This window comes from Theobroma cacao, chromosome 6, assembly GCF_000208745.1.
Source record: "Theobroma cacao cultivar B97-61/B2 chromosome 6, Criollo_cocoa_genome_V2, whole genome shotgun sequence".
NCBI classification, from domain to species: domain Eukaryota; kingdom Viridiplantae; phylum Streptophyta; class Magnoliopsida; order Malvales; family Malvaceae; genus Theobroma; species Theobroma cacao.
Window position 1 is genome coordinate 2,494,594 of NC_030855.1, and position 11,419 is coordinate 2,506,012.

The 11,419-nt window shown below is 34.0% G+C and overlaps 2 protein-coding genes across 2 annotated transcripts; both read left to right on the plus strand.

Moving 5' to 3' along the window:
• On the plus strand, positions 740 to 5,211 carry LOC18595306 (adenine phosphoribosyltransferase 5). The gene is made up of 6 exons (XM_018122751.1): positions 740 to 748; positions 1,006 to 1,126; positions 2,133 to 2,282; positions 2,389 to 2,447; positions 2,939 to 3,017; positions 4,869 to 5,211. The coding sequence occupies exons 1-6, from the start codon at positions 740 to 742 to the stop codon at positions 4,919 to 4,921; spliced, it is 471 nt and encodes a 156-aa protein (XP_017978240.1). The 3' UTR covers positions 4,922 to 5,211.
• LOC18595307 lies at positions 6,616 to 11,001 on the plus strand. Its single transcript, XM_007023195.2, has 5 exons — positions 6,616 to 7,040; positions 8,087 to 8,228; positions 9,024 to 9,253; positions 10,327 to 10,500; positions 10,645 to 11,001. The coding sequence occupies exons 1-5, from the start codon at positions 6,858 to 6,860 to the stop codon at positions 10,729 to 10,731; spliced, it is 816 nt and encodes a 271-aa protein (XP_007023257.2). The 5' UTR covers positions 6,616 to 6,857; the 3' UTR covers positions 10,732 to 11,001.

Sequence of the window (11,419 nt, forward strand, 5' to 3'; positions counted from 1 at the left end):
CTTTACTTATATATATATATATATATATATATATATATTTAAGTTTGTATAAGTGGGTAGGATTGATTTTTTTATTTTATTCTATGAGCTAATGTGGTTTCAGTCAAGCCCATTGCTTGCTTCATTTTAGCTTTCCTAATTTTTTTTTTTTTTTGCACACGCAGGCTTGTTTTACCATGTTTTAAAGCAGTGACTTCTTTTGAAGAAGAAATGTTTTCCTTCTTAAGTTTTGTCAATCTCAGGAAAAGGGGTTCTCTTTTTCTTCATTTTATTTTAGATCAACTGAAATTTGTGTCTCCTGAAGTCATGGTAGCCATAATAAATTCTGGTTTATAACTGGTTATTAAGCTCTGTATATTATATTCAGGCACGGAATCCATATGATATTTGCTTGAATGGAATTGATTTTCTAAATCCGTCTGAGATAATTAGCTCAGTTAAGTCAGTGCTTTACTATGGTTAAATAAAATATGATAAGACAAAACTGTGGTCATTTGTAGCTACAAATTCTTTTATATCTGCAAGCAATTATAACTATATTCCATGCATGGAAAGCTCTAATTTCTTTCACTCTCACATGGTAAAATCGATTTTAATTAGTCACTTTATTCAAGTATAGAGTTTCAAGGTTCATTTGGGAATATTCTTCTTGGTCACAAACATTTAGCCTATGATGACTTTTTCCAAAGATGTGAGGGTTAAGTCTTTGTCCCAGTAGCATTTGAAGGCCAAACCAGTCATGATTGTGGTATGAAATTATTAACAGTAGAAAGGGAACTCTGGAACACATAGGCTAACTCAAGCTCCAATGTCTCATTTGATAAGCCAGTCGGTTCATCTAACTCATAAAAAATGACTTATTTATCTTAGTTCCTTTTCCTTTGAATTCAACCAATCATCTACACTGTATTATAACTGTAATTGTTTTTGTTGTTTTTTGAGTTGCTTTATATGCTAAACTATTCTAACTATGAAGTTGGTTCTATAATTGCTTACCTTTGATAGTTGCTCACACGGTCAATTTACATTCTAGGTGTTGAAGCTAGAGGATTTATGTTTGGCCCCTCAGTTGCATTGGCTATTGGTGCCAAGTTTGTTCCTTTACGTAAACCTAGAAAGTTGCCAGGTATGCTTTTATACGTGACTACTAGCATAAGCCAAACATCAAATCACATAGTCTTGATGAATTTGATATATAGCTTTTCACCTGGATTGACTAATGAGACCCACTTCTTTGGATTTTGAGTTAGAGTGAAAAAGCTTTGTGTTTTAACATAATTTAGGATGAAAAGAAGGATATCTTTGATGTGTTGTTTTGTTGAAAAGAGTCAATATCATATTTCTGGCTGCATCAGCTAGGATTTATGCTTTCCCACTGAAATTTTGGGGCTGGGGAACAGAAATAACTTTTAGTCTATTTTATCACTATAAGGCAATCATAAGAAGCATGGTAGGATGGAAAACATCTGAAGAGGCAAATTACCTACAATTTGAGCCTGAACTACGGAATCTGACCCATGGTGGACCCTATGAGGTCAAACAAGCAGAGTTGGAAGCATGGGGAGAGGGTGTCCCTTGTACTATCTTCTTTCATATTAACGCCAGTTTCTTATGCCACTTAGATGGAAGCTTTAATCACTGAAAGGAGAATACTTAATTACCAGATAGTAAAAGTAGTAAAGAGGACTTTGGAACCCTGCCAAGGGAAAAGGGGAAAAGCATAGGAAAATTTGTGTTTGGAACATGCTAATGCCAGCAGAAACTTCCAAACTGCCAATTCCAAACTCTTCCTAATTTGAAATGGCAAGGAGTGTGATAGCCAATGGTGCAATGGGTATATGCAACCATGTAATTAAAGATTGTGAGAACATCATTGTCTGTAAAGACATTGATTGTGAAAAAATACCATGTTTTCAGTTCGAAAGTTATTTTCAGCCATAGATTGTTAATTAAGTAAAGATCTATCTATTCTAAATCTCAATTCTCAATACCATTTCAATTGTTAGTTCTTGTTCGAACGTGCATTGAAACCAGGATAGCCAGAATTGTGGAAATAGTCTTATCAAATCATTCTTTTCATAAATATTTGGTACTTGAATTGTAATTTAAGCCCTTCACTATTTGAACACCAGGAGAAGTGATCTCCGAAGCATATGTACTCGAATATGGCACTGATTGTCTAGAAATGCATGTTGGAGCTGTTCAACCTGGGGAACGTGCCTTAGTTATTGATGATTTGGTGGCGACAGGTGGGACTCTTTCTGCTGCAATACGCCTATTAGGTAATGTCTGGAGTTCATGCATATACTTCCTTTTTTTTTCCCCTAATTTGGCATACAATTTGAAAGTTCTATGACTGAAATTCTGTTTGGGCTAATCTTTTACTAGAACGTGTTGGGGCTGAAGTGGTTGAATGTGCATGTGTTGTTGGGCTGCGTGAGGTTAAGGTAATGCGTGATAGACTTCTTTACATGTTGCATTATTCCTGAAAATGTAATATATAAACTGGTTCAGAACTTAGGTTTCTTCTTTTTCTACTACAGCCATTGCTCTACTACTACTACACTGCTATGAATTTTGTTTCAGAAAATAATCTACTCAGTGCTCTACTTCTTTGGACTGTATTACCCCTTTGATTATAAAATGATAAAGTTGCTTTGATGGTGTCCATTGACGGATGATTAATTATTGACTTCTTGTCTTGATATAAACCATTTGTGCAAATTTAAGATTTTTTACTTTTCTTTACCATAAAAATTCCTTCTAATAATGTTATCATACTGACATCACCTGCTGCTGTTTGAGTTTATCTCTGTTTCAAATTTTAATAGCTCTAATCTTGTCTGCCCCTGCGCTTTTACTGATTGTTTAGCTCACTGAAGCAGATGTTACAATTTTTTCCATTAAAATTAAAATTTAACATCTGTATGTTTTGCAGGGACAACATAGACTAAATGGAAAGCCCTTGTATATTCTTGTGGAGCCACGCCAGCAGACAAATTGTTCTGCACCTTCTGGTATCATTTCATTTTATCTCTATGTTGATTGAAGTGATATACTATTAAATGAGTTCCACTTTCTTGCTTTCTTGTCCTTTCAAAATTGTGGGTCAGAAAAGAAGTTGAATGTTTGATTCAAATAAAATAAAGTGCATTCATACTAGGATAATTTACAAATCTCACTTCCCTTCCTGTGTAGGAGTGATTGGGTGAAGACATCGGCATTATCCTTACCCCTTTTTGTTTTGAAACTGCACATTCCCCAATAGCTGGCTAATTTTTTTTTTCTGGCTTCTTTCCGCTTAACCTGTTTCATCTACTTTTTGATTTCTACTTAATCATGTCAATGGGAAAGCTTTATTGAAGAAATGGTAAGAGAGCAATATCAATATGTTTACAAGAGGATTTTTGTAATTTATCCCTTCTTGATATTTCTAGAAGAGATTGAATGATTTAGGATCCCCACAGCTTGAACTGTTTTGCACTTGATTGAGATTTTACAATTGCTAGTTCTATATACTTTCTTTAAAGGGTAGAGATAGTGCTTTATTATCTTTTCTACAATAAATAATGCATTGTGTATCTCAAGATATTGCTGTCCCATCAGGAAGTGAAATCCTAGCGTATCCATGCAACTTGACCATTCTTTTCTTTCTCACGTCACACTTGTATGGTTATGGTTTCTGGCTTTTCAAGTATTTTGTGATACTTTGTTGGTTTCTTTCATTTAAAAAGCTTCCTTGGAAAGTACTACACGATAAAAAGGCTAATTATTAGTTTGTATTATGTATTTTTCCTAGGCCTCTACCAAACTTTAGGGGATGAGAGAGAGAGAGAGAGAGAATTTAATTGTTGTTAAGGATTAAACAGAAAGAAAAAAAAAATGCTTGTCCTTGTGCATCTGTAAGATTTTGGAGTACCCTACTAAAAATAAAGTTCAATGAGATGTTTCTAGTTTGGAATGTCGACAGATGATAGCACTAGGCTCATATGACCAATAAGTTCTGAAAGGACAAGGTAAAGTGACAGAAGCATTAAGCATGGGATGATATCTAGATAAGGTTTGGGTGGCTAAATTCTTACGTAGAATTTAGTGTTGAAATAGGATTAGCTGAAAGAAGGTGGGATGTTCTCTGATACTGATTACTTATTGAAATCACCCATAGTTGAATACAAATCCAATTGTTAATATCCTTTTCTTTCTATAATCGACCAATTGATTCAGGTTTAAGTGGAAAATAAGGAAAATGTTGATGGAACATCCACTGCTGTCGACTTTAGTTACCTGTCAATGAGAAAAAGAAAGAAAAGATGTAATTTGAACAATATTGTTTTGATTCATTGGAAGTGGACTTGGTGCACTTGAAGTCGTTAAATTTGTCTGTGTGACACAGTTACCGTGATAAGTAGGTGAGACCAACTTTCATTCTATAGCCAAGACAGTGAGAACTAATGTTGAGCAGGTCAAAACCTTATCACGTAGTTGGTGCCATCCGAGGCACTGGAGCTCTAAAAGAAGGGTTCAATGCAGATTTGTCTCTTTGTGTATTGTTTCAAGTAATGAAACGACAACTTCTGGAACTGGTTATGCTCGAATAATCTCATAAATGCTCGCTCTATTTTCAGCTTTAGACACTCTTAACACCTTACAGTCATCTAGTCTCTGTACAAAAAGTAATCTTATTACTATACAATTAGGGAGTCTCGGGATCATGAATAAGTACAAAAAATGGTGTTCTTACTGCTAAAGTCATCATATTTGCCACTTCATATACACATTTTATCCATTTGAATTGCATCCACTGACATTTAGAGCTATGTAAGCTCTGTCTCCAGCTTGCCTGACTAATGAGCTTCACTTCTTTGCAGTTAATGGAGTTGAAACATGCAGGCGCGACGACGTCTACCTCTCTGCAACTTGAGCATATGGGGTTTCTCATTCTCAAAGCAAAAGTATGGTTCCCCATTCAAATCCCATTCCAAAAATGTGATTAGTTTTCTATGCTTTTTCTTTTTTTGAACCACCCTTTGTTGTAATCCTCTTTACCAGGAAACATGTTCAGGTGTATTTGTTGTTTAGGCTCTTTTAGTTTTTTTACATTCTTCATAGCTTTGAATGAATTGCTGTGGCATGTCAGTACCTGATTCTTGTTTGTTCAATTTACCACATCAATATGGCAGCTGTTTCCAGGTGCTTGTCAATTCATATTAAGAGGCCAGTTTTTAAGATTTTTAGTACAATAACTCATATATTTCATACTGTTAATATAAAAACACTTGATTTATTTTATAAAAAACCTATGAAATATACAAAAAAAAAATTATCTAAATTTTATCTAACTGGATGAGGCCGAGCTTAAGAAATACAGCCCAAATTCACCCTGAAATTGAATAGATCTTTTTCCATTTTCCTCAAAGCCACCCCATAAAATTGAAGCCCATCCAGATAGGGCCTAAACTCATGGTCTTGAATCATTTTATCAACCCAATTATATATAAGTTAAATAAGCAAATTTATTTATTTAGTAAAAAATTTAAGCGACCTTACAAAAATATATTATTTAATTTTTTTTATTTTTTATTACATTCAATTGAATATTTATATTTTTATGCCTTAAAATTGAACAGATCTTTGTCCTTTTCCTCAAAGCCACCCCATAAAATTCAAGCCCATTCACATAAAGCCTAAGGTCATGGGCTTGAATCATTTTGTCAACCCAATTATATATAAGTTAAATAAGCAAATTTATTTATTTAGTGGAAAATATACACTATTTTTTAAAAATATATTATTTATTTTTTTAAATTATTGAAAACTTTTTTAAAAAATTATTTTTTATTACATTTAATTGAATATTTATATATTTATTTTAAATCAAATAGTTGATTAATTTTTTTTTAGTTAAAATGTTATTTGTCATTTTGTGTTATATAGATGTTGATTTGGTATATGTTAGTCCGACATGTTAATTTATCATTTTGGATTGTGACGTGGTATGTTGAATTAACCATTTTGGATTGTGTCTTGATATGTTGATGTGATATAATGAAATTATCACGTGACATTTTGCACTTTTTACACTTGTGTCATATGGATATAAAATGATAAATAATATTTTAATTAATAGTAATTAATTATTTATTAATTATAATAGTTTATTTGACTCAATAATTTATGTATTTTAACAAGTAATTTAATTATAAGTAATTTAAATATATATTAGTAAAAAAATGAAATTTTTTTAAAAATTTCATCATTAGTAGTGTAAATAATTTTAGATAATGGGTATTTTTTTGTCAAATTTATTATTTTTTTGAAAATAAAGAAAATAGTAGTTGAACCTTTGACAAAATTGATATAACAAAGAAAAATAATTAATTTATCCTATTAAAAGGAAAAAAATGAAAAAAAAAACCAAACTTAATATTCGATTATTAATAAGATTAGTTACCGTTTTATTCCACTTTTTTAAATTGGATCTCCCACCCCAAGCCGAAAAGCCACCCCGGCGGTTCGCGGAATCTCCTCCACGCGCCCGTCGCCTCGCCTCTTTTTCAAAAAACATAATAATGAAATATTAAAAAAATAAAATAAAAACAAAACAGCACCGCTTTGAGCATTACTTTTCTTCTGCACCACCACCAAGATATAAACCCTTATAAATAAGAAAACCTAAGCCCAAAGGCAAATCCTCTTCGTTAGGAATCCCCTAATCTCTTAGCGTCCAAACAGGAAAGTCGCCTTCCCCAAGAAAACTCTAATTTTTCTTTTTTTTTTTGAAGTAGAGAGACAGGAAGGGAGAGAGAGGGAGAGATTGGTAGAGAGAGAAAGAGAGATTTTCTTTGATTTAGCGAAGGATGTCTGCGGCAGTGTGCGGGAGTAAGAGATCGTTCTTCGAGGATATCCCGTCGTCGCCATCGGCTTCTGTCTCTAAGAAGCTCCGGCGCTGCTCGCCTTCATCTCCTTCGTCTGTTCGTTTTCCTCCGCCGCCGTCTTCCCTCGCTCACCTCGAAGCCCTGTTCCCTCACATGGACCCCGAGGTACATCGCTTTTTTTTTTAAAAAAATAGATATTTTATATTTTGTTTTTGTAAATACTTGCGATGATTAGATGCAGAATGTAAATTTTATTTTTTAGGAATAGTAAATTCTTATAGTATTAGCAAATTAGGTTTCAAAGATTTATGTCTAAGGTGGTATTGTTTCTTGATTCCTTGCTTTGATAATTCTGTTTGGACGCTGAGATGGAAAAGGAGATAAGTGGATTAAATATTAAACTTGGATTGGTTGTTTTGTTTATCCTTTTGGTTCGCTGGCTTTTCCTGCAAACAAAAGAGAATTGTATCAGTTTTAATTTTGATTTTAAGTGAAAAATTTTAATGCTTTATTGTACAATTTATTTAAAAGAGAAGAATGCAAATTTTATCTTTCAATGAATTTTTATGGTAAAAGTCTTCCGTTAACAAGTGCAATTGTGTGGATTGAAGCCATGAAAGTGGCTTCTAATGGAAAAATCTTTGAGGGTAGGACTATGTTCAAGTTCTTTTCTGCAAGGTCCCAATTAAGTGGGACCATATTGTGGGTACTTCTATGATAATCTTCATTCAATTCCATGCGGAGTTGTTGTGGTTTTGTTGCTTCTATTGATGCTTCTGAAATTTTGGTGTACTGGCCTTAATTAGGACTGGTTTTGAATATCAGTGCAGTGTGTGGGAAGGCTCTCCCTCAGCACTTAAGGCCAGGTAGTGGACCCTTAAGGGTCTAATGTAATTTTGGGGACAACCTGGCACGCCAAATGTGGCCTTATTGTTTAGTTGGCATTGCTTAGTGATGTCCTTCCTCACGATTGAAGATATAATTCTTTCACCAAGATAATTGAATCAGTTGTGTGACTGTACAAAATATTTGTGTATATAAGATTACTTGGTTTAGTGGATATATGTTTTGCTGCTTTGCTTCTTTTCTGTTTCGTAGCATTTAAATGTTTGCTTTTACTAATCCATTGGTCAATGAAGAGATTACAGTTGGCTGTCAAAATAATGAAGAATATGTCTCTTCTATTGATATTTAACAACTATTCCTTGCAGCTTCTGGAGAGAGCACTGCTAGAATGTGGCAATGATATAGACACTGCTGTCAAGAGGCTGCAGGAACTTTGCTTGGGAGCTGCAGAGGCTACAGGGGAAAGGTCAGGTCCTGTTGAAGAACTGGGTGCAACTGCAGAGCTGGGTATGCCACTACTTTTTGCAATTGTGATTTATTTTAATTTAACGTTGCCATCTTAGTTTGTGATCAATGTGTATTATCTTCAATTGTATCTTTTTTCCATCAAGTATTCCTTTTAACATTTAATATATTTTTGATTGATGGTTGATTTTGCAAAATCGATTTGACATGTAGATTTTCAGTGTCAACCAGTCAATTACGTGATGCTATTGCTATCTTTGATTCAATTCTTGCATCTGCTTGATAGTCTTTGGAATATTTCATATACCTAATGGTTAAATTTACAAGCAGATTGAAAAGGGAATAAAGCATAAAGGCTTTCTTAGAGTCTTAACACCGTGAGATTAATGAAGTAGTTTTAAAGCTTCCACTCGATTTACCACTATTTTACCTTTTCTTCTTTAGGTACTTATGCAAATCAACAAAATTGATTTTAGAATGAGAGAAAGAATTGAGGGATCTTCTTTTGAATCTTGACTCAACATGTTTGATGTCTAAGTTCTTAACTATATGCTTCCACCATTATGTTGTGGTTATGATCAATTTCAGTATGATATTTTATGTACAGCAGTTATATATGTAACTTGAATCAGAATATAGTCTGATACCACAAAATTAATTATTTTATGTTTACTTGTTCTGATACCACAATTAATTATTTTATGTTTAATTGTTCTGATACCACAATTAATTATTTTATGTTTAATTGTTCTGCTGTGTGTACATGCCATCTGCTTTAAGTTAGGCAATTCTCATTTCTTAAAGAAGGGGATCTTACATCTGCATTTGAAACCGTAGGTACATTGACCAATGATGGGGAAGCTACTGCAACTGTGCCTGTTCAGAATCCATCAGCCCCTGAAAAACTGCCTGTTGATGGTGCAGAATGGGTGGACTTGTTTGTGAGGGAGATGATGAGTGCTACAAGTGTGGATGATGCCAAAGCCCGTGCCTTTAAACTGCTGGAGGTTCTGGAGAATTCCATTAGTAGATCTGCTGCTGAAGAGGCAGCACAAAATTTTCACAAGGTATGTATCTGTATTGTCACGCTTTTCCAGATTAGCCAAAAGTCATGCAGGACTTATGAAGCAGGTTTTAGGCAAAATGTCATATGGTGGACGCTCACGTTCGTTAGATGCTCATATGAACTTGATTGAGCTTAGCGCGATTAAATATGATCTGCAATGAAAGGCGTCTGTTCCTGAAGCTAGGGTCATCCTGCCTCGTTACCAATAAGTCAAAGACATGGCAAAAAAGTGTATTGTGAATGTATTTCATTACCTTTGTCCAATAAAACATCACTTTTCTCCCCTCTTGTCCCTTCCCCTTTGGTGACAAATTTGTCTATGATCTAGTGTACATGGTTCTTTTGGAGAAGCTGGAATGATAGAGCTTTGTGGTGATAAAGGTGGCAATCCTCTGAACTGTGCTGCATTACATGTTCCTGGTTTAAAGTAGAGTTGAAGTTCAGGTGAGGATAACTCTAGAGTCAATTGGAAAGACATAGATTAGGTGGTGATAAAGGTTTTGTCTATGGTCTAGTGTCCATGGTTGTTTTGGAGGAACTGAATAGTAGAACTTTGTGGTGGTAAAGGTGCCAGTCCTCTGAACTGTGATTCATTACATGTTCTTGGTTTCCAGTAGAGTTGAAATTCAGGTGTGGATGACTCTATAGTCAACGAGAAAGACATAAAATAGGTGGTTATTGTCGTCTTGGTTCTTGAGAAACTAGAGTTGCTCCTGACAGGTTGCTTTGAGATCCAAATTTGGTCACATTAGCTGTGGAGCAGACCCACTTAATCAGAAATGCGAAGCTGTTGAATAATTGATCATTGTGATCATTTCAGTGGTTATCATAGAACTAAGCCTTTATTTTCTTCAAAGGGAGGGCGAAATGTGGGTTAGAAGGTTTAGTTCAGCAGTTGCAATTTTTAATATAATCATGTTAAAATTGTTGGTTTATAGTTTTTGAAATATCCATGTAAATTGAACATGGGTTTAATATTGGATAATAATAAGGTTGTCTTTTTCCTTTTGTTCTTTGTTTTGAAGCCATGTTAAACATCACCTTATTGACTTGATTGTATTCTTTTGTTGTCAGGAAAATATCATGTTAAAGGAACAGATTGAGGTGTTGATTCAAGAAAATACGGTCCTCAAACGAGCTGTGGCAATCCAACATGAACGTCAAAAGGAGTATCAAGATAAAAACCATGAGTTGCAACATCTGAAGCAGTTGGTGTCTCAGTATCAGGAGCAGCTGCGAACTCTAGAGGTCAGAAGATAGACATGGCATTGGATTATGCCATACAGTCCAAAAAAGCACATAAATGTTTACATAATAGAGACTTACAAGCTGAAACAAGTTACTATTCTGTCGACTCGACAAACTCATCTGTGTGTTTTGCTTGTGTTGCAGGTAAATAACTACGCATTGACGATGCATCTGAGACAGGCACAGCAAAGCAACTCCATCCCAGGGCGTTTCCACCCAGATGTCTTCTAAAAATATGAATGGAGCATATAGGGATGAAGCCTTTAGCTTTATTTATGACTACAGAAAATAGCACAATACGCTAAGCTGTCAGTGCTTTATAATCTGTTTGCCTTAAGGTGGTATGTTTGTTGTGTAATTTAGTATTGTGTCTGATATGTGGCCATAGGCTTATCATGGTGTATGGAGTAAACAGTCATAACTAATAATTGTTGATTGTTAAAGAAATTTCACATTTATATTTCAAAGTAAATCAATTTGATTACTATATTTACCTTGTTATCCTTGGATTCTTACAGTTGACTTGTGAATTTATCATAAATTTGATTCACGTTAAAGCATTTTTAAAAGAGAGACAAGTAGGGTGATCGATGACGACATTTTTTGTTGATCAATTTTGTTAAGGTGTTTCAATTTCTCGGGTACAGAATCATTTAGAACGATTTTTATAATTATTTTGATTTTGAAAAACTTATAAACTTCAACAGTACTTCTCATCACAACACATTCATCAATTTTTTCTTCAAGTTCATAATTCTAACTATTTTATCTACTTTAAGTATATAATTCATGAATATTGCACCAACTTTTATATCTTACTTTTATATGAAATTTATTTTCTTTTGAATGAACTCTTTTTGCACAATTTTTTTTTCGAGAAATTAACGTTTAAAGTATTTTTTTTTCTTTTTGAAGAAAA